We start from the raw sequence: 22,913 nt of genomic DNA, 5'->3' as shown, positions 1-22,913 counted from the left end.
TTAGGTCACATTGAGAAACAGATTTTTAATCACTCCGCAAGCCACATTAATTCTTCTCCCATTCTGTTTGGTTTGGCAACATAATCTTTATTATGTATCTAAAAAAAAAAAAAACCTGCAAGGCGGGGTGTGTGTGCTCATTTAATCAGAAGGTTATGATAAAAATAACTGCAGTTCAAAATGAATCTGCCACTCCAACTTCCGATCAAGGCACAGGGCTCCTTTGTCAAATGTGAGGCTGCCACTCGCTAACTGGGATACAGAAAAAGTTCTCCAAACTGGTCTGTGTGGTTTTCCCTGGACCTGTGCCTGGATCTTCCTTTGCAGCTGTGTTTTAGCCCTATTAATACTACTGTCAGTGCAAACATTTTCTCCTTAAAACTATTTTCCTTGATGAATTAAAAGTAAGATACTTGGAAGCTTTTTTTTCCCTTTTTTGCAGTTTTGAAGAGCAATGATTTATATTTTGTAAATTCTTTGGCTGCTCACTTTCCTGTGTATTCTGACAGCCCAGTGTCCATGTTAGCCCCTGTTGAGATGGCCAACGTCAAAATTAAATGCTTCAGAATTTAAGAAAATAAACTGCTGCTATTTGCTATTAGGCAACCATCCCAATGGATGCTTTGGCAAAGCAGATGGACTGCCAAGCATTGACTTCTCTGTCTGCTTGTCACATTTCATTCCGATTGTAATTCTGATTTGTGATATTTTCTTTTTGTTTATAGCCTTCTTCAGAGCTCCGATCAGGAAGTGGCAACAGAAGTAAAAGCCGGACTAAAAAGTATTATTCCAAAGCTTAAAAAAAGGACTAAAGATGGCACAGCAGCAGGAAAGGCACTGCTGGAGAAATTATCGTCATAACCTAAAGAAGTTATTAAGTGGACAACTTTTCTGTTTGTGGAAGCGAATCTTCCTTTTGATACATCTAAAGGACAGGTTTTTGGGGTAAAGATGAGCTAACCTTTTTAAAAAACAACACAACACACAATATGTCAAAAAGCACTTAGGCTTTTTCAGAATGTTTGGTTATCTTTTTTCTCTTCTTTGGCATCAGTTTAATTGTCCCTGGAGGGGAAGATCTGTTTGATTAGCTGGGCAGTTGAAAACTATATTACCATGTGCCTGCCTGCCTTCCTTCCTTCCTTCCTTCCTTCCTTCCTTCCTTCCTTCCTTCATCATTTTAGTCTCCTTATCCACATTCAGCTCCAGGCAGCAACCACTTCCCCCTCTCTCTTCCTCCCCACCTTTGGTCTCCCATCGTTCCAGCCACCTGTTTGGCTTTCCTCCTTTTGACTGCCAACCTTTCCTCCAATGCTTGCAGATCTGCATTGCGAATTCCCCTTCTGCCTCCAAGTTCCTCCTTTTCATCGGTTGCCTGCTTCCCAGTCCTCCCACTCCGCTGTCTCTGCCACTGGTGCCACGGCTGCTGCGTGTTTTCCGTCTCAATTTCAGGTGAAAGGAGCCCCACTTTAGCCAAGAGCTCTTCAAGGCCAGAGCTATGAGATGGACTGGAATGCTCCTTAGTGGGAGAGTGGTTGGTGTTCGCTTACAACACATTCGGAGTCTGAAACCTGAGTTTACTCAGTTGTCACAGTAAACTCTGGTTCTCCTTAACCAGGGAAGGGAGAGCTAAGGGCAACGGGAGGCCAAGGAAGGACATGTGCTGGTGATTGCCCAAATAATCAAGGAGCATGACGCTTGCACTAAGTGAATAGGCTTCCTCTAGGCTTGCAGGTGGTTCATGTTTAAAGTCCCTCTTCCCTCTGTTGCCAAAAAAATCCTCTCCAATCTCAGCAGAAGAAAAACATGCTGTTCCTATGGAAACACCTTTTTAAACAATGCTGAACACAGCTCCTAGATTTCTAAAAAGATGAGTTTGGTGGAATAACTGTTATTAGCAGTGTTCTTTTATGGAATAAAGTATTTGCTTTCTTGAATCTGAAGGTATGTGGACTGTTAATGAACTTGAATGGTAAGGCTAAAAACTAGTTTGTCGTTTTCTCTGCAATTTGGCTGACAGCTTTGGGCGTGCCGTACTCCAGTTAGGACTAATCATGCATAGGTGGCAACACGTGACTCTCCTCCCTCTTTGCCATAATTCCCTGGAGGAAAATTGCTTTACTCAGTGGACAGAGGAGAACGCCTGGCTTTAATCCCGATACTTCAGCTGGAGCAATTCAATTCCACTTGAGTCCAAAAGAAGCTTAATTGGCACTCACACATATGAAATAACACAGTGGTTTTAGAATTAATAATGTGAAAATATTATCTTGCAGACCGTAGCGCTGCATGTACTGTATTTTTCTGGGTATAACAGTGTATAAGACCCCTATTTTGGGGGAGGAAATGGGGGGAGATTGCCCAGAGTTGTTAAACTTTTTTTTTTGGGGGGGAGGGATTGCCCAGAGTTGTTGAGCTTTTTTTGGGGGGGGGGGTTTGCTAACAATGGCTCACTTGCCAGACTGCCACTGACAATCGCATGCATGAACGAATCCACCAATCGTCTGCCCACTCGCCGCCAGCAGCCGCCAATCGCCCACCCAATTCCCACAGCAGCCACTCACCAGCAAACCTTGCCACAAACACCAATCACCCGCCCAAATACCGCTGACAATCTCCTGGTCACGGCAGCCACCAATCGCCCGTTCCACCTCTGCACTATCCGTTTATAAGATGACCCCCAATTTTTAGCATTTTTAAAAAAATTAAGAAACCTCGTCTTATACATGGAAAAATACCGTAAGTTAGAAGTAAATATCAAAAGCTTATCAAAGTGGATCATGTAGATGGAGTTCTTAGTACGGAAGGGAGAGGTCTCTCCTGCAAAGCGATTGGCTGGAGCTGCTTTGGCACTTAACAAGCTCAGAGCTGTCTGCTAATGAACCCTGACATATACCTGCTGCATTGCCAAAAGGAGGGGGACCAGGGAAAGCCCTTGTCTGCTGATGGGGCAGTGTGGTGCGGACTGCACTCCCCCAATCCGCCTAAGCATCATTACCCTGTGTCACACTTAAAGGTTAATCTCAACTCTATCTAATTGGCAGTGACAAAAAGCATTTGCCCACACAGCCGCTCTTGCGGCTCATCAGTTCCCCTAACAGGATTGTCTCTTGTGACTGAAACAGATAACTTTGATTAGCATCAGATAACCAATTTAAAGGCCAGCAAAAATGGCCCTGGCTGGGACAAAGGGTGGCGGCAGTTTTGAGGAAGGAAGTTTTGAGCTCCCCTTCAGATTTGCAGTCCCAGAGCAAATGCAGTTTTTCCAAAACATCAACATAAAGTTTACTCAGTGGCCCCGTCCTCTGTGGAGGAGCCAAATAAAGTTTAATTTAGCCAAAAGTAAATATTGGAGGTGTGCTTCTCAAACAGCAGATTATGAACATGCAGTTTTGTTAACAAGTAATTAAATGATGGTTAACTTGTGTGCTTTCATTAGCTCTTATCTCAGTTGTCTGTTGTAACTGCTTTTTCTGCCCTTTCCAGACTCAGGAAAGCAGTGTGTGTTTATTTGCCTTTTAGATGTTGCTTTAATCCAAATACGTTATCCTACAGACACATCAAAGATCCAAGGGAAAAGTGTTGGCATTGTACGTTTTGTGCCTTCCAAAATTTGGATGTGGACAAAGTGGGACTTGCATGTTTGTTCTGCGATCATGGAATGATCTGTCCATCTACCCGGACATAAACACGGACATGAAACTATTTGTTTTGAATAAATCAGTTTTCATCAGTGTTTAGCAATGGACTTGATTCTGTGACTCTTTCGCTGTGTTGGATATTTCTGGTTTAGATATCTTTAAGAACTGCTCTTAGTCACAGCAGTGAAACAGAAGCTCATGGTGTTGGGAGGAAACGTACAGGGCTGTGGCCTAGAAATTTCATCGAACGGGTCCTTGGTGCTGCCACCATGCAGGTGGAATAGGAATCCTGCTGCTGACATTAGGATGCTTTCTTAGCCATGTCAATCCCCGCACCCATTGGCCATCTCTGGACCACCCGTTTTTCCTTTTGAGATGGCAAAGTCGCAACAAGACTCAACCGTGCCAATGTCACGCATACGTCCTGTGTGACTTCAGATCTGGAGCTTTACCGTGGTCATAAAGGTAAAGGGACCTCTGACTATTAGGTCCAGTCGTGACCAACTCTGCGGTTGCAGCGCTCATCTCGCTTTATTGGCCGAGGGAGCCGGCGTACAGCTTCCCGGTCATGTAGCCAGCATGACTAAGCCGCTTCTGGCGAACCAGAGCAGCGCACGGAAACACCATTTACCTTCCCGCCGGAGCAGTACCTATTTATCTACTTGCACTTCGTGCTTTCAAACTGCTAGGTTGGCAGGAGCAGGGACCGAGCAACAGGAACTCACCTCGTCGCAGGAATTCGAACTGCCGACCTTCTGATCGGCAAGCCCTAGGCTCTGGTTTAACGCACAGCGCCACCCGCGTCCCTACTGTGGTCATAGAATCACAGAATTGTGGAGTTGGGGCCCTGAGGGTCATGCAGTCCAGCCCCCGACAATGCAGGGATAGGCAGCTGTCCCTTACAGGGATCGAACCTGCAGCCTTGGTGTTCTCAGCACCCCGCTCTCACCAGCTGAGCTATTCAGGGTGAATAATGGGGTAACCACTCTGCATGGAGGACCTTAAGGTCCACAAATGACAACACTTTGGAGGTCCCAGGTTGCAAAATGGTTAGATTGGTCTCAACTAGGGCCAGGGCCTTCTCAGTACTGGCCCCGACTTGGTGGAACGCTCTGTCACAAGAGACTAGGGTTCTGCGAGACTTGACATCTTTCCGCAGGGCCTGCTAGACAAAGCTGTTCCGCCTGGCCTTTGGTTTGGACTCAGTCTGACCCTTATGTTTCCCTCCCCTTATGGTTTTGATCTATGGGCTACTGTTAAAAGGAGGCTGCATTTGAAATTGCATTTTAACCTGTATTTCAATTTGGTCTTTTTTTCCTATTATGATTTTATTGTAATTTTACTGGTGTTAGCCGCCCTGTGCCCGGCTCTGGCCGGGGAGGGCAGGGTTTAAATAAAATTTATTATTATTGTTATTATAGCAATGAGTAAGAAGGGAAAGCGCCCGATTTAATAGATCACAAACTAGGTGTGCAAAGCTATTGGCAAGAGTTGTGGGTGGTGGGAGCTGGGTGGGAATGGAGATGCAGCCCAGAGTTCAGCCGTTTATGGTCCATTCATTCCATTGGAAAGGACAATGTTGTCTCCCCACCGCCAGCTTCCCATGGCTCACTGGGACAACCAGTTAGGGCAGAGAGCAGAAGGCACTTAACTGGTGTCACCAACCCTAAGCTCTTTGCAAACCTGCTTCATGTATAGGTGTGGAATGTTGCCTTGGGGTTGGGCTATATTTGTTATATGTATTTTCAGAAACTGAGAACGTAAGTTTAAAAAGACCACTCAGCAGTTGGTTGGTTGTGTGCTTTAAAGCAATATGTCCGGCACTTCTGTCTCTGCTCTTACAACTCATTGTTCATTTGTGTGTCCGTTTTAAATTGCCTTAACAGACATATTCCTAAAATATGATTCCTGTAGCATTTGGAAGCCGTAATCCGGGATAAAAAAGGCAGATTACATTGGTATGTTGTGTAATTTCTGTACTACTGCATAAAGAAGTTAATAAAGGTTATGTAAACAGGGGATCAGCGCAAGCCAAGTATCTCTGTGTATTGCAAGTTAAATGGGACAAAAATCCAAGGTTCTAAATATAGCTGTTAAACCAAGTTTAAAACAAGCGCATGAGATTGCAGCCCAGAATTCTGACACTGTCCGGAGTATTGAAGTTCCTGGTTTTTAGGCCACAGCTGCTTTTGCTGTGCTGAAGCTAAAAATGATGCAGGATTTAGGATCAAATGTTACTCTTTGCCTCAGGGCTCTGCGGATAGAGCCAGCTGCCCAGTGAACTGTGGCTGCTCTTTAAGCACTCCTTCAGCAGCCAGGTTTCCAAACTGGGACGCCTAATGCACTCCTCCTCTTTCCCCCGGTGGGTGGGTGTGTTTTTGCAGTACAGTGTCTAGGCAAACCCCAGTTCAGCCACAGCCCCTTTTTAGAGGGGGGCTTCAAATGGGGCCACCAGGAAAGGACAACATGCATTACCGTATTTTTCGTTTATAGGACGCACTTTTTCCCCTCCAAAAATTAAGGGGAAATGTGTGTGCGTCCTATAGAGCGAATGCAGGCTGTGTAGCTAAGCTCAAAGCCAGAACAGGGAGATGGAGTGCTGCACAGCGCTCCGTCTCGCTGTTCTAGCTTAGGGTTAGCTGCACAAAGCCTCCGCAGGGCAGTGGGGTGAAGGCACCCCACTGCCCTGTGGAGGCTACAAAGGCTGTCCCCAAAGCCAGAACAGCGAGACACAGCACTGCAGAGCGCTCTGTCTCGCCGTTCTAGCTTGGGGATGGCTGCACAAAGCCTCTGCAGGGCAGTGGGGTGCCTTCACCCCGCCGCTTTGCGGAGGCTTCAAAGGCTTCGCTCCAGGGGCTTCAGGCAGCTATCTGCAAGCCTTCGGAGCGCAGCAGGAGTTCCCGCTGCGCTCCGAAGGCTTGCGGATAGCTGCCTGAAGCCTGGAGAGCGAGAGGGGTCAGTGCACACCGATCCCTCTTGTTCCCCAGGCTTCGCTTTGCTGGAGAGGCGCTACACAGTTTCCCCTCTCTGCGCAGCGCCCCTTCAGCGAAGTGGGAGGAGAAATGGAAGGGGCTCCGTTTCTCCTGCCACTTCACTGAAGGGGCGCTGAGCAGAGAGGGGGAGAATCCCCCCCCCTGTTGTCCCCCTCCTATGGTCCGGTGCATCCTATAGAGCGAAAAATACAGTGATTTCATCCTTTCTGAAAGTTTTCCATCGTGAACACGTCTGTCTTCTCCTTTTGCCTGGAGTGAAGAGGATCAGCCAGAATCAGTGAGGTATATTGCTAGACTTTATTATCTTAGTGTCTCTTAAGAGTTTCATTAGTCTCTGCAAAAGAAAAGAAAGAACAAACTTAACTATGGTCATAAAATGCCTCACAGTGTTAATTTTCCATTGTTGGTTCACTGAGACAGTAACCATGCTTGCCTGAAGTAATACGTTATATTTGGGTATTATTTGGGAGGCAGGGAGAAATAGGGAGATTTGGCAGCTGAACTAATGAAAGGCATTGCCTTGCATATGTTGTGCATCTCATGTTGATCTTTTGTTTTTAAATCCCAACATCAAATGGCAATAAACCGGTGTCTGGCGTGTAATCACATGATAAAAAGCTCTTCCACTTTTCTTTTTAAATCCTTGTACATAGAAAACCAGCTGCTTTGGAGGAGGGTGGTAGCCTAAGCTTTACTCTGGCATGCTCGTTTTCTATGCCTGTCAATGCTTTTCAGGGGTTTTCTTCCCATTACAAGAGACCCTACTCACAATCTGAAGTGGTACATTCCAGACACAGGTTGCCACCCCACCTGTGAGGTGGTTTGCTCTACACCTGCAGCAGGAGGACGTAACATAGAGTGCGCCATTTCAGAACACAGGTGGGGATCATGTTTTGGGATGCTCTCCATTAAAAGCTGCTTGCGAGCAGAGTTGGGTGAATGCCCAGCCTTATCATCCTTCTGCTTGAATATGCTGCTTTTTCCTTTGAAGGTGTGTGGCTTCTCTCCCTGCACATGAGCATTCAAAGTTGTTTCTCCCTCTGCACACAAAATATTTCAGTCCATTCTGCATCCTGTGTAGTTGGATGGATGACCCTGAGAATATAAGGGTCGTAGATTGTATGGTGTAGATTGTGATAAGCTCTAAGAATGATTCCCTCTTCAAAGGGACAGGACACTTTTATCACTGGTCAGTATTTACCATATTTTTCGCTCTATAAGACGCACCAGACTACAAGACGCACCTAGTTTTTGGAGGAGGAAAACAAGAAAAAAAATATTCTGAATCCCAGAAGCCAGAACAGCAAGAGGGATCGCTGTGCAGTGAAAGCAGCGATCCTTCTTGCTGTTCTGGCTTCTGGGATAGCTGCGCAGCCTGCATTCGCTCCATAAGACACACACACACACATTTCCCCTTACTTTTTAGGAGGGAAAAAGTGAGTCTTCTAGAGCAAAAAATATGGTAATAATCCTTGGCAAGAACGCTATTTTTCTCACTCGTATGTTCAGCTCAGTCCGGCCTCCTCAGCACCCAGCGGAATCAAGGACGGGCCACAGGCCCTGACACTGGGTGCCTGCTTTCCTTTCTTAAGGATAAGAATTAAGGACCACAACACTCATCTTGGCACCATGACAAGAACTGCAGGAAAGAGAGGACTGTCCCAGAATGTCTGAGTCCTCGTCTTCTGGACGCGGCCTCAGGAAATGAAGGACTGCTCTCCTGGTCGTGATCTGCTGTGGAAGATTCCTTTGACCAACCCAACCCATCCCAACCCAACCCAACCTACACACCAGCTCTTTTTCAAAACTGCATTTTGTGTTCCTACACATCAATTCCTTACATCTGTGGCAGTCAGAGGCAATATGTCTGAATGCCGGTTGCTGAGTGGACAGATTTATCCATTTTGGTCTTTCCGTTTCTCATTGTTCGAACCTTACAGTAAGTTCCAGTTTGTAACAGCCGGGGGTGGGGAGCATGTTCTCCTCCAGATGTTGTTGGGTTCCAGTTGCCAGTGGTAGAGCCAAGGATGATGGGAGTTGTAGCCCAACATTTCTGTACTTCAGTTGCTGCTTTTACCCCAGTGCTCTTCCATCTGTCCAATGCTTCTCTGGATAGCTGATTTTTAAAAAGTAAACCCTATCCAAGGTAAAGGTAAAGGGACCCCTGACCATTAGGTCCAGTCGTGGCTGACTGGGGTTGCGGCGCTCATCTCGCTTTATTGGCCAAGGGAGCCAGCATACAGCTTCCAGGTCATGTGGCCAGCATGACCAAGCCGCTTCTGGCGAACCAGAGCAGCACACGGAAACGCCGTTTACCTTCCCGCCAGAGCGGTACCTATTTATCTACTTGCACTTTGAGATGCTTTCGAACTGCTAGGTTGGCAGGAGCAGGGACCGAGCAATGGGAGCTCATCCTGGCGCAGGGATTTGAACCGCCGACCTTCCAATCGGCAAGCCCTAGGCTCTATGGTTTAACCCACAGCGCCACCCACGTCCCAAAACCCTATCTACTAAAGTTGTTTTTTGCTGCCCTTCCTTGCCTGAATGGAGTGCACTGCATCAACCAACCACAATATTAACTGTATTTGTGCAAAATAGTAAATAGGAATGTGTTGTTTTCAACAGGCCATTTTACTTTTAATGTGGACAGGTTTGTCATGGTTTTCTCCAAAACCCGTGATAGGAGGAGGCATGGATTTCCTTGTTTTGCAGACTGGTACATTTCCCAAGCTCTTCAAGCAAACAATCCTCCAGCCTTGATCTGGGAAACGGGAACACTTTGTGAAATCACTATGTACACATCGACTAGCCTAAGGCAGCAATTAAAGTCATGGAGAAATCCAGGTTCAACTCCTGCCCAGCCAGGAAGTTCATGACATTTTCGTGAGAATGTATGCAGCTATTCTCAAGCAATTACCTTTGAGCTCCTTACAGGAAGGCTGGGGCCAGCGCACATGTGATCACTCCACCCCCATGAGAATGTCTGCGAGTGCAAATCAATTTGGTCTTTGTAGGCGCATTTGTGGATTCTCAAATTGGACACGTGCAGGTGTGCTGTGCTGGGGAAAAACCATGCTTGTACTTTCCCACTATCTGACAGATTACCCTTGTGTGTTCCATGCATGACTGAAGAGTTTCCAAATTTCATGACAATCATTTTTTCCATGGTGGGGGGGGGCATAACAAATTGGCTTTGTGCCCCCAGAACAGTTTTCCACAGCAGGGTTGAACCACAACACAGCATACCGCAATTTGGTTGTGCGTTTGCAAGCAGTGATGGACATGCCAAAATCTACCTGAACTGTCAACTACTCAATATGCAATTTTGTGCATATTTACTCAGAATAATTTCTGCTGTAAAATGTGTTTAGGATGTTCAGTAAGATAGTGTGGGATAGTCTTTAGTTGGTCCACGATCACCTGGTGAACTTCATGGCTCAGCAACAATTTAAACCCTGCTGTTTCCAGTCCTAGACCAAAACTTTAACAATTACAGGAGACTGTTCATTTCATGCTTTTGTCTGTGGATGGAATCAAATGTCTCACTCTTCCAATTGTTACATTTGCACAAGCATCCCGGTTTACCAGATGGAATGATGCCCCCATCTTCACCCCCCTTTGCTGTTCTGGGGGTTGCTCTGCTCCCCTCTCCTGCCAGTCACTTGGTGGACACCCCCATTGTGTAAATGGGGCTTTCTCGGGGCTTCTGCTCACACTGGGGGTTAGGAATGAATCTCACGCACTTTGTTGCGTCTTCAAATACTTTGTAAAGGGTCCCCATTCATCTTTAAAGTCACAGTTATCCTTGTCCCGTAGCTTATATGTCCAGGCAGAATGATGAATCTCTCATCATTCTGCCTGGACACTGAGGTCCAGCGCCCTCGCTGCGAGAAGCCAAGTTACAGGGAACCAGGCAGAGGGCCTTCTCAGTAGTGGCACCCGCCCTGTGGAACACCCTCCCACCAGATGTCAAAGAGAAAAATAACTACCAAACTTTTAGAAGACATCTAAAGGCAGCCCTGTTTATGGAAGCTTTTAATGTTTAATAGGTTATTGTATTTTAGTGTTTTGTTGGAAGCTGCCCAGAGTGGCTGGGGAAACCCAGCCAGATGGGCAGGGTATAAAATAATAATAATAATAATAATAATAATAATAATAATAATAATAACAATAATAACAACAACAACAACCCAAAATATATTCAGGAAAAGTCACAGACATTTTGTTCTTGTCTGTCGAAAATATGTGAGTTCCAGATGTGAACCTAGCTGCTGAAACAGACACCAGCTCTCCCTCCATTTAAGCTGCTCTAGAGGGACCTTAAGAGAGAGAGTTTTGCTTTCTTCATCTGAGAACAGAAGAGTCTTGTGGCACCTTAAAAATGAAAAGCTTTATTGCGGCATAATCTTCTGTGGACTGGAGCCCACTCTCGTCAGCGGCAAGAAGGCTATATACATAATTATGGGGTGGGGCATAATAAACAGTAATGCCAAACAGCCGTGAAACTCGAGGGGATAACAGTAGTTCTGTAGCCTTTTCATGCAGGTTCTGGAAGGGGAGTTAACAACACATGTGCAGATTCTACAGTGGCTGCAGGTGCAAATGAATGCACAACTTAGCCTGTGAACAAAATCAAATCAGCACTTGCATAGATATATATTTGTCACTGCGGCTTGCAAACCCATCCTCCCCCATTCAGAAGATCCCAGTCTCTCACAAAGATGTTCTCCAGCTCATTCTGTCAGACACATTCCTCCGCGTGCTGTTTTTGACATGAGAAACAGCAGATGGTCCATATTCAGGGTAAAACAAGAGGTGATGCTGGTTTAATTCATTGCTTCCCATTGATAGACGAGTGTCGCCTCCCGCTGTCTACCAAACAGCATTTGATTCTGCATTTGATGCATCTTTTTGTCTTTGCTCGGCTTCCGGACGGTGCTTCATCCTAATTTCTAGAATGTGATGACATAGATTCAGCAGCTCCAAGTGAATTCAATAATGTGAAATGCGTACGGCTTGCCTGTGCCTATCAGTTCTGCTTCTGCGCTTATTAATAGACACTGGCTGTTTATAATCACCCTCCTGCTTTCTGGCAAATTGTCCCCCCATCAGTTTTCTGCATCCGTTCTTTGCACTCTCGCTTATCGTCAGTTCCTACAGCTTATATGGTGCCTTCACCATTGCACTTTAGAGGACAGGAGTGTGTTGCAAACAAACCCCAGTTTTTAGTGATACCGCAACGATGCAAAGGAATGACTACTTGCTACATCTTTCTTGGGTTGCGATTTTCAGGCTCTTTACTTTAAAAAACCATCTATTAGCTTGACAGGGAGATGGCAACATGCAATTCTTACTATATAAATATTGGCTGGATTTCTTAGACAGAGGAGGAGCATTGTGTTTTGTCAAACCACAGTTTCTGTTATAGCCAAATCAGGAAATTGTGGTTTAACCTCTGTTTGCAACTCAAGATATCTAATACATTAGGGGGGCATCAGTAGGGCCACATGGGTGATTGCCCTGGATGCAAATTTATTAGCGGCACAAAAAAGTTCAAAAGGGGGGCGGGGAGAAACAAAGAAGTGCTTTGTGAGATAAATAACATGATGGAGACAGACATCCCAACTCTAGGGGGGCGAGGGGTCTTTGGCCCCTTCAATATTTGTTTAATGTCTGCAGAAATGCTCTCATCATCCTGATTTAAGCCACCAAGCTGCAACAGACAAGCTGCTCTCAGCTGGAGGTGTCTAAGAGAGTTGGGATGGGAGCATAGGCAGGCAGGGAGAGGGGATTGGATTCAGTTTTCAGTTAAAGACAAATCTGCTGAATTTTCACTTTATGGAACAAAATGCAAACCAAACCACAGCCGTCCTTCAAAATTCACAATTCTCCAAATCTTGCAATGCTGTTCTCTAGCCAAGTAGTGTGCACAAAAATCACACGCCAAGTGAACATAACACAACATACAACATGCAATCAATTAGGAGAAATTGCTTTGCACAAATGTGTATAATAGAAGAAAAACGAAAATGCTGATGAATTTTCATCAGGGCTCTTTTTTATTTGTTTTAATGGCAAACCGATGTGGAAATAGGGAGAAAGCAACTTAAGATGGGGAAAAGTAGAAGCTGAAATGGACAGACTCCACCTCCCCGCGAACGAACAAGGGTGAAGCTGTGGCAACTCAATGGAATATATTTGTGTCCTGCACCAGAATTTTATTATTGTCTTGAGGGTGCGTCAAGCGCCTTTTGTCCTGTAAATGGATCCGCAGGTACCAAAAACAAGTCATTGTATGAAACTTGAGTATTATTAATGCAGTGGGGCGAGAAGGAAGCAAGTCTCCATTGAGTTGCAGATCAAAGAAACGACTGCATTCCTTCTCATTTTCTCAAGCGGATCCTTATTTGGAATCACTCACTGGATCACAATACAATTGATTCCAGAGGCTGCTTGGGCACCGGCTATAACATTTATCAGACAAAATATTAAGAGGGATTATCTTCACTTGTATCTTTTTTTAAAAAAGAAAAAGTTTTGCACTATACCCCAGTCAGTCTTTTCCTGCCAGTTAACTTGTGGACAAACCTGAGGGAATCTGTTGGCCTCTCAACTCCCAATCCCTCTTTTCCGTCCAAGGTATTAATTGTACCTGTGTCTTGGTAATCGGTTTGGCCTGTTTCCACAGCACTCAGACATTTTCTTCATGGCTCGCCGCGCAAAATCCACTTTGCCCCTGTCTTTGCGTATGGCTGTGTATTCGTAGGCTTTCAGCTTGATGTAATAGTCTGAGAATTTGTTGTACAGGACGGAGATGGGCATTCCGTTCAGAATGATCCCGAAAGCGATGCAGAGGAAAGCAAAGAGCCGTCCGAGGTGGGTTTCCGGACACATGTCTCCATATCCAACCGTAGAAATGCTTACCTTGAAAAGCAAACACAAAACAAAGCAGTTACTCAGAACATCTAAGCCACCTTTCTATGCTGAGGACAGAGGGGTCATTTAGAGACTGGTCTCTGAAGAACAGAGGCGGTATTTGTTCCTCTCCATTTCAGGGTTGGAAAGAGATTCCTCTGCAATAGATATGAGAATCTGCCTCTGCTCTTCCCATCCCTGAAGACCAGAGATGGTGTTTGTCCTCCCCATCACAGTGCACAGAGGAAGGTGCCCATGTGGGGCGGGGATTCTCAAGCTGTTGCTTCTTCCCAACACATGCATCAAAAACTGCACACCATTTAGCTGCCTTTCTCTCCCTTATGTAACAATGATCTCTTTCTATCAATGATGGTGTGTCTGAGAAACTTCTGAGCCACAGCAGTGTCCTCAGTAAAGATGTCCAAGCACGTCAATGTCGGTTTCTCATTTCCCCAATCCTAAATTCAGTTCTCTATAGTTATACGTCAGTTTGTGAATTTTCCAAACAAAATCCTCATGAAAATTCACCAGCATTTCCCTGTCATTTTCTCGTGTGATACCATTTCATATACAAACTTGCCTAATCTACATTTGTTTTTTGCTAAGCCTTTTCCACTAATATAACACATTTTGTATGCCATTTTCACAAATTACTTGGCTGGAGAACTGCATTGCAAAATTCGGATCGATGCAAATGTTGAAGGATAGTTGTGTTTTCATTTGGTGAGTTCACCTTTAAATGTGAACTGAATCCAATTCCTCCTCCCCATCTCCCCTTGTCAGGTGCTGATTTGACACCTTGGTTTTCTGGGGAGCAGGCAGTGGCAGCAGGCAGTGGTGGGCTGGGCTGGGGGTGACAGCAGCAGGTCCCTCAGACCATTTATTCCCCCTCATTACCCATCTGTTGTCCTAGGAATGTCTTTCCCGAGTGTCTTTTTCAAGATCTATTGTTTAGGTTTGGGCCACCGTACCTTGGTCTAATGGGACGTGGGTGACGCTGTGGGTTAAACCACAGAGCCTAGGACTTGCCGATCAGAAGGTTGGCAGTTCAAATCCCTGTGACGGGGTGAGCTCCTATTGCTCGGTCCCTGCTCCTGCCAACCTAGCAGTTCGAAAGCACGTCAAAGTGCAAGTAGATAAATAGGTACCGCTCCGGCAGAAAGTTAAATGGCGTTGCCGTGCGCTGCTCTGGTTCACCAGAAATGGCTTAGTCATGCTGGCCAAATGACCCGGAAGCTGTACGCCGGCTCCCTCGGCCAATAAAGCGAGATGAGGGTCGCAACTCCAGAATCGGTCACGACTAGACCTAATGGTCAGGGGTCCCTTTACCTTGACCTTTACCTTGGTCTATACTGGTTGAAAACTGCAACCAATTCCATGCTGGCATTGATGTCCATGTTGCTCCATCTGCCTGTTTCAGAATTATGGTGTAGCTTCGTTTATTTTATGAGTCATTTGTTTTAAGACATTTATTTGCCACCTTTTGCCAAAAAGGCCACAGGGCAATTCATATAGGAATGTAATAAACAAGCTGGTCACCTTTTGTATCTCTCATTCGTGAAAAATGACAGGGCAGCAGCACCTCCTTCCCGTAAAATAATAATAATAATAATAATAATAATAATAATAATAATAATAATAATAATAATTTATTTATACCCTGCTCATCTGGCTGAGTTTCCCCAGCCACTCTGGGCGGCTCCCAATCAAGTGTTAAAACCAATACAGCATTAAATATTAAAAACTTCCCTAAACAGGGCTGCCTTCAGATGTCTTTTAAAGACAGGATAGCTGCTTATTTCCTTCACATCTGAAGGGAGGGTGTTCCACAGGGTGGGCGCCACTACCGAGAAGGCCCTCTGTCTGGTTCCCTGTAACCTCACTTCTCGCAATGAGGGAACCACCAGAAGGCCCTTGGCACTGGATCTCGTGTCTGGGCAGAACGATGGGGATGGAGACGCTCCTTCAGGTATACAGGACTGAGGCCGTTTAGGGCTTTAAAGGTCAGCACCAACACTTTGAATTGTGCTGGGTGCCAATGCAGATCTCTCAGGACCTGTGTTATGTGGTCCCGGTGGCCACTCCCAGTCACCGTATCCAGGCTGTCAAGGTTCTTGGTTCTGCTGTCTCCCTAAGCACATGTTGGCCTATCCCCCTCTGCTCTACCTATCTTCAGGAACGCTTGCCTGTTGATACTCCAGCAACTTGGAGAAGGAATGTTTGCAGGGTGGACAGGGGGTTGGTGGAGGAAGAGGAGGCCAGAATGAAACAAGGAGCTGAATTTCCCCCCCGTTTTCAGGGACCCTTAAAGCTGCAAGAGATGGGGAAAAGCAGGGATGGGTGGGTGGTGGTGGAAGAGTCGAGTGTTGGGAACCCGGCACTGACCTGTTTTGTCCGAAGAATGGCGTCTCACTTTGCATTTGTCTTTCTGCTGACCTTATCCTGCAATTGTTATTATAGCCCATGCCAAGGTATTACAGGGATATTGAGAAAACAGTGAAAGAAATGGCTCCAGACGGAATGTGCATTGGGCTCTCCTTCACTTTTTAGTACCTTGGCTTCTGTCTGGCAGCATCCAGTGCAATATTCACTGGAAAGGCAGCCATGCAGTGGGGAGGGCATTTTCCTCTTTCCCCCCCAAAGAAAAAAAGGAGCCTGATGTTTCAGATGAGTGAAACGTCCTGCTCCCTCCCTGAGCCTGCAGCAAGCGAGCTTATTTGTCGGATGCACCTGGCGCATTTGATGGTCTAAAAGGGATTAGTTTTGTGGCCTGATGGAAATTAACTCACTGGAATTGAATGTTAATGCAGGAGATCTCCGAAAATAAACAGCCAGATGAAAGAGCAGGAGTCCTGGTGGGGAATTTTTCATGTGTGTTTCTTTATGCCTTGGTGGGATGAGGATCGGAGGAAGGATAGGCATCAACTCTGTGGGGCCCTGGTCCCTTTGCCCCCCAATAAAATATTTTGGGGGGTTGGACCCCAATATTTTCTGCAAGTTGGTGCCTCCCTCCCCAGCCACTTCCCTGCACTTGGGCACATCCCTCTTTTTCCAGCTTGTCTCCCGGCTCTTGGCACCTGCTTTGGTCCTCCTCACCTTGACTGGGCCAAGTGAAAAATACACACGCAGAACTAGGTGCTGCTGTTGTCTACAGGTGTCTGCAGCGGTGCAGGATACAACCATGGGGTAGGGGCATCTGCTCCACTGTTGGAGTATGGGGAAGACGAAGGACAGTGGGATTTGGAGTTTGGGAGGGTTCGTTATGCCAACAGCCACCAGCCCAGACCAACCAGCAGGATTATCATGAGAAGATGGGTTTAGATAGACATTCCTGCAACCAGTGCTTTTTTCTGGGGCTTCTCAAGGACATGCAATACCGGCACTTTTTGTCCTAGAAGAAAAGCTCTGCCTGCAGCCTCATGCTGGAGTTGTTCCCATTGCTGGTGTTCATTGGTCACACCCACAACATTCATTTGAAACACTTTTACCACTTTCAGAGTGCTGCCTCCTCCCAAAGAACCCCGGGAACAGTTTATAGGTGCTGGAATCACAGTTCTAAGAGGGCATCTCCTACCCTGATTCTTTGGGGGAAGCCTTGACTGTTAAAAGTTGTGCAAGAGTGCTTTCAACGTATGGGGTGGTTGCAAGTATACCTGCTAAGCCAGGGGTGGGAAACCTTTGACCTCCAAGCAGACCACTCCCTTTAGAACAGTGGCCCTCCCGATGTTGCAGGACTTGCGGGTTCATTTGTGGAAACAATATACTTCTTTCTAGATTAATCCCAATTCCCTAAAATGAATATACTTAGCAGCTAATGGATGACCATTTTCATAATCTCTCTCTCTCTCTCTCTCTCTCTCTCATCTATCTATCATCATCTATCTATCATTTATCTCTGTCTATCTATATCTATCTATCTATATCTATCTATATCTATCTATCTATCTATCTATCTATCTATCTATCTATCTATCTATCTATCTATCATCTATCTATCTATCTCTATCTATCTATCTATCTATCTATCTATCTATCTATCTATCTATCTATCTATCTATCATCTATCTATCTATCATCTATCTATCTATCTATCTATCTATCTATCTATCTATCATCTATCTATCTATCTATATCATCTATCTATCTATCTATCTATCTATCTATCTATCTATCTATCTATCATCTATCTATCTATCTATCTATCTATCTATCTATCTATCTATCATCTATCTATCTATATCTATCATCTATCATCTATATCTATCTATCTATCTATCTATCTATCTATCTATCTATCTATCTATATCATCTATCTATATCTATCTATCTATCTATCTATCTATCTATCATCTATCTATCTATATCTATCATCTATCATCTATATCTATCATCTATCTAGTGTGGTGTAGTGGTTAAGAGCGGTAGACTCGTAATCTGGGGAACCGGGTTCACGTCTCCGCTCCTCCACATGCAGCTGCTGGGTGACCTTGGGCTAGTCACACTTCTCTGAAGTCTCTCAGCCCCACTCACCTCACAGAGTGTTTGTTGTGGGGGAGGAAGGGAAAGGAGAATGTTGGCCGCTTTGAGACTCCTTCGGGTAGTGATAAAGCGGGATATCAAATCCAAACTACTCTTCTTCTTCTTCTTCTTCTTCTTCTTCTTCTTCTTCTTCTTCTTCTTCTTCTATCATCTCTCTCTCTCTTCTATCTATCTATCTATCTATCTATCTATCTATCTATCTATCATCTATCATCATCTATCTATATCTATCCATCTATCTATATCTATCATCTATCTATCCCCACACACCATATATACTAGCCTCAAAGGGGAAAGGTTATCAGAAGAGCTTTCCAGCTAAGCTCTAACATGCTTTCATGAATTGGCAGGATGCAATTTATATTCTATAGCTTCTCTAGTTTCTGTAGCACTTCTAGTTTCTGCTCACAAGTCTGTTTACATAATCTGCTGTCCAAAGTTAACACCCCCTGAACCTGCTCCAAACTTGGATTTCTTTACCTATCCAAAGGGGTCAATCAAGGTCACGTCACACAGAATGAGTTTGATCACAGGAGATGTTTGTGCTGCTGAAAACTATACGAATCCCATGCACCATCTTTCACATGTGCCACCATTTTGCCATATGCAGGGAGGTTCCCATGGGAAGAATGTGGACTCAGGCACAAGGAACAGGGTTTTTGTTTTAGTGAAGTTGCCTTCACATTTGATTAGTGCTGGTGACTCTGCAAAGACTTTGGCCACCAAAGCAATATGGAAAATCCGAAAACTCAGGGGGCAGAGCTCTGTAGGCAGCTTGGCGCTGGCAACTCCAGGTAGGAATGGGGAGAGACCCTGTTTGAAAGCCTGAAGATCAGCTGCCAGTGTAGTCAACCCTGAGCTCGATGTCCCAGTCAATGGAAGGCTTTGTTCCTGTGCTGAACTATTTGCAGGATGAGCCTCTGTCCTTGGGCTACTAAGACCTCCTGATTCCTCCAGCTGCACTAGAAGGAATGTCCATTTCCCCATCCCTGGTGGCTTAGGATGCATTTCAACCTATAAATTATAAGCTCTGTATTGCATTACAAGCAACTGAGCTAGAGGGTCTTCCCGTTTTGTTATTTTTGTCTGCGGCTGGCTCAGGGCAAATGCAATTTTTAAAAAATCATTTTGGGCTCTGCTGTAGCTGCAAGCACCAGCTGTCTGGAAAGCCTTGTGATGGCCAGCTGCTCTTATTTTCCTATCTCGAAATTGTTCATCCACAGGCACATTTGGAAATGAAACAAAACTTCTGTAGGGACAGATTCCCAGCCTCACCTTTTTCCCAGATTCCCAGCCTCATCTTTTTAACTGCTGGGTGAGAGCTAATATGTGCCCCCTTCTGATTGCATTGCTAAACTGCTGAGCAGAGCTGCTTTGGAAACTCACTTTGGAAGGAATGTGAAACCACCCCCGCAGCCTCCCTTATGTATCTGCTACAAAAATACCAGCAGCAAGCTGTCAAGTAGGCACAGATAAGTCACAGCAAAGTTAAGGCCAGGCAGACATGTGCTTGCCCTTCTCGTTTCCTTCTTCCCCTTCTCTGCGAGAAGCAGCACAAAGTCTGTGGCACAGCCGCAAAGAGCTCTCCGGTTCAAGCTCAGCTGCACTGATTTTAGCCTGATCTACTATAGGAAAGCTTCCAGCTGACGGGTGCATGCATGCATGTTCTGTAAAGTCAACACTCTGAACAGATGTTTGGAAAGCCAGGCATGGGGGGGGGGGGGGGACCCTGCCACTTCCAAAACAGGCACGCTTGCAAGCGAGAGGGGGGGGAGGAACGCGCATCAGATTGCCAGGGAGGTACTTACGGCAGCCCACCACCAGGCATGGGGGATGCTGGTGAAGTTTGTGCTGGAGACATCGTGTTCCACGGTGTAGACCATGGCGGAGAAGGCAAAGATCCCCAGAGCAATGAAGAGCAGGAGGCAGCCCACCTCCTGGTAGCACTGGCGCAGCGTGAAGCCGAATGCACGCAGGCCCGTCGAATGGCGAGCCAGCTTCAGGATACGGAAAATGCGCATGAGGCGCATGATGCGCAACACCTGCCCCACCTTCCCCACCCGCCCCACTTTCTCTATGTCAGTTTCATGCTGGGAGCCTTGCCCACGAGGCTGGTCCTCGTCCACAAAGCGCTCCAGAAGGAGCTGGAGGTACAGGGGCAGAATGGCAATGAGGTCCACGGCGTTGAGGGCGCTGCTGACGAAGCAGCGGATGTCCGGGGTGGAGACCAGCCGCAGCACGTACTCCAGGGTGAAGAAGGCGATGCAGAAGGTCTCCACGTGCTCCAGCAAGGGCCTCCTCTCCTGGGTGGCCTTGTCCCTGTGCTGCATCTCCTCCACCGTGTTGAGAGCCAGTGCCACCACCGAGATGAGCACGAAGAAGCTGGAGGCCACCCCCATGGCTTTGGCCGTGGTGGAGGAGAAGGGCTTCTCCATGAGGTTCCACAGGCGCCAGCGATGCTCAGCGTAGCGCATGTGGCGGAAGAGGTGCTCGCTCTCCTGCACGGCCGCCTGGGCCCGCAGCTCCCGCTGCACCTTGAGCTGCTCGTTCAGCTCATCCCGCCTCTCCTCGAAGCAGATGCGGCAGCAGCGGGGCGTGTACTTGAGGCGGACCCCCCAGTAGCTCAGCTCCTCCAGGAAGCTGCGGGGACACAGCTCGTCCCGCACCCGCAGCACCCCGGAGGCGTAGAAGTTGTAGACCAGCTGGAAGACGGCCGGGTCCCGGTCAAAGAAGTACTCGTCTCCCTGAGCCGCGTAGTCGTCGCAGAGGCCCAGCTGGCGCCAGCGGTCGGTGGAAGTGGCCAAGCGGCCTAGGCGGGTGGTGGGGTAGATGGCCACCGCCTGGTACGTCAGGCGGTAGCTTTGCCCGCCCACGTTGATGTTGAGGACGGAGGACGACGTGGTGGCTCCAGCTGGGAAGGCTGGGCTGAAGGGAAACATCGAGGGGAGCCCCTTCTCCTCTTCCTCGCCCTCTTCCTCCTCGTCCTCCAAGCAGGAGTAGCTGCTCTCAACGTCCTGGGGCAACTGCAATGGGGATCCCCAGTCAGAAGCACCAAAGCCCCCAGTCCCCGCAGTTTCGTTGCTTCCCACGGTTGCATCCCAGGTGGCCCCCGGCCGAGATTCAGTTTTATAGTCCGAGATCAGAGGCTGCTTTCTTTGCTTAAGGTTCCACATGCTTCCCCTTAGCGTTCGGTGGTGGGTGCAAAACTTCTTCTGGTTGCCTTCTCCTTCCTGCCCGAAGCATCTGCCGCCGGAGCCGTTTTACGTTTCTTTTCCGACCGACCAGCAGCTCCAGTTGTTGCAAAAACTCAGTGTGGGATCCAGGCACATGGGGACTGCTGTTGACCGCTTTAATCTTGCTGACAGGGAAGATCTGAGTGCTTAGAGAAGGGGATTTAAAGGCTATTATCCTGTTTCAGCCTCCGCTCCCTCTATCTGTGACGTGAATGATTATGGATCCAGAAATCTGTGGATAATCAGTCGAAAAATAATAATAAGTGTAGCAGAGTCATTACTGCTAATAAAAATAAAATCAAAGGGCTTCTATTTGTGTCACCTCAGCACATACTCAGAAAAGACTTTCCTATGAAGGAGCAACAATGGATATTTTTCGGAATTATACAAAAGACTTTCATCTCATCCCCGATTTCCTATGTTTTCTTCTTCTTCTTCTTCTTCCTCCTCCTCTTCTTCTTCTTCTGTATATCAACTGTTCTTAGAGCCGTTCCTTATGTTTGCAGCCCATTTTACAGGCAGAAAAACCAATACTTAAATTTGCTGGGGTTCCTGAGAGTCAATGCAAGCGTTAATGTCAAATATTATGTAAAACAAGAGTAGCAAACATTGCTGCGCATAAATTGACATTGACTGCAGAACTCGGCAACTGCAAAATGCCAGCTTTCGTTCTTTTGTTTTTAGATCAGGTTTCTAGACGTCAAGGCTATGAAGACAAGACTTGAAGTTGACAGCGATTTGACAATGCCTGGTCAAATCTCAGAGGCCAGAGGCCAACGATCCAGAATTTCCAGTGTCAGACTCATCAGGTGGAGCTGCAGAAAGGTAGCTCTTTTCTCCCTGCTTTGACTTGCAAAAGGGTGAATAAATTATGCAAAGCATGTCATTATATACATCCTTGCTTAATTATAAAGGATTACAATTCCGCTTCTTGGAATTTGGATTAACTTCTGAATTTCCAGGGTGTGTGTCTGTTTGTGTGCTGAGGTGACAGTGCTCTGATCATCATCCAGTCCCTTGTGTGTACCTAACGGAGCTTAAAGATGAACTTGCCCACCTGGAGAAAACACCTCAAGGTGAAGCATCCGAAGTGGCAGGCAAGCACCGTGCACAGGGAAGGGCCAGAACTCAGTGGACAGAGAACACACTCTGAATGCACAAGGTCAATTCCTGGCATCTCCCGATCCAGTTGGGAAAGACTCTTGCTTGAAACCCTGGAGAGATGCTTCCAGCCAGAGCTGGAAGTATGGAGTTCAATGAACCAACAACCGGACTCAGTATATGGCAGCTAGGGGGTGGGGATTTACCATATTTTTCACTCTATAAGATGCACCAGACCACAAGACGCACCTAGTTTTTGGAGGAGGAAAAAATATTCTGAATCTCAGAAGCCAGAACAGCAAGAGGGATCGCTGCGCAGTGAAAGCAGCAATCCCTCTTGCTGTTCTGGCTTCTGGGATAGCTGCGCAGCCTGCATTCGCTCCATAAGACGTACATACATTTCCCCTTACTTTTTAGGAGGGAAAAAGTGAGTCTTATAGAGCAAAAAAATACAGTAAACTGGAAGGGAATTTTCTCCCACCCCATTGCTT

The 22,913-nt window shown here is 46.4% G+C and overlaps 2 protein-coding genes and 2 long non-coding RNA genes across 5 annotated transcripts in view; 2 read left to right on the top strand and 2 right to left on the bottom strand.

Moving 5' to 3' along the window:
- Positions 1-1,937, top strand: part of PUM3 (pumilio RNA binding family member 3) — a 30,579-nt gene extending 28,642 nt beyond the window's left edge. Inside the window, exon 17 of the mRNA XM_083719024.1 lies at positions 726-1,937. Within this exon, the coding sequence (XP_083575150.1) occupies positions 726-861 (136 nt within the window). The 3' untranslated portion in view covers positions 862-1,937. The remainder of the gene's footprint in view (positions 1-725) is intronic.
- On the bottom strand, positions 971-22,692 carry LOC310835337. The gene is made up of 2 exons (XR_014559567.1): positions 22,641-22,692; positions 971-1,122 (listed from the first exon to the last, which is right to left on the bottom strand). It is a non-coding gene; the product is annotated as an uncharacterized lncRNA (long non-coding RNA).
- On the bottom strand, positions 12,993-21,725 carry KCNV2 (potassium voltage-gated channel modifier subfamily V member 2). Its single transcript, XM_083719190.1, has 2 exons — positions 19,897-21,725; positions 12,993-13,558 (listed from the first exon to the last, which is right to left on the bottom strand). Exons 1-2 carry the CDS (start codon positions 21,259-21,261, stop codon positions 13,277-13,279), a joined length of 1,647 nt encoding a protein of 548 aa, XP_083575316.1. The 5' UTR covers positions 21,262-21,725; the 3' UTR covers positions 12,993-13,276.
- The window catches only part of LOC310835283, a 49,861-nt gene continuing 46,474 nt past the window's right edge, over positions 19,527-22,913 (top strand). Inside the window, exons 1-2 of one of the 2 annotated variants that reach the window (XR_014559504.1) lie at positions 19,527-19,738; positions 22,006-22,207. This is a non-coding gene — a long non-coding RNA (uncharacterized lncRNA). Of the gene's footprint in view, positions 19,739-22,005; positions 22,208-22,913 lie in introns of those variants that run through there. The other variant, XR_014559503.1, reaches the window with a different exon arrangement.

Source organism: Podarcis gaigeae, assembly GCF_964106915.1.
Source record: "Podarcis gaigeae genome assembly, chromosome: 17".
NCBI classification, from domain to species: Eukaryota; Metazoa; Chordata; class Lepidosauria; order Squamata; family Lacertidae; genus Podarcis; species Podarcis gaigeae.
The sequence above is the reverse complement of the archived record's forward strand: the minus strand, read 5'-3'. Positions and strand labels throughout refer to the sequence as shown.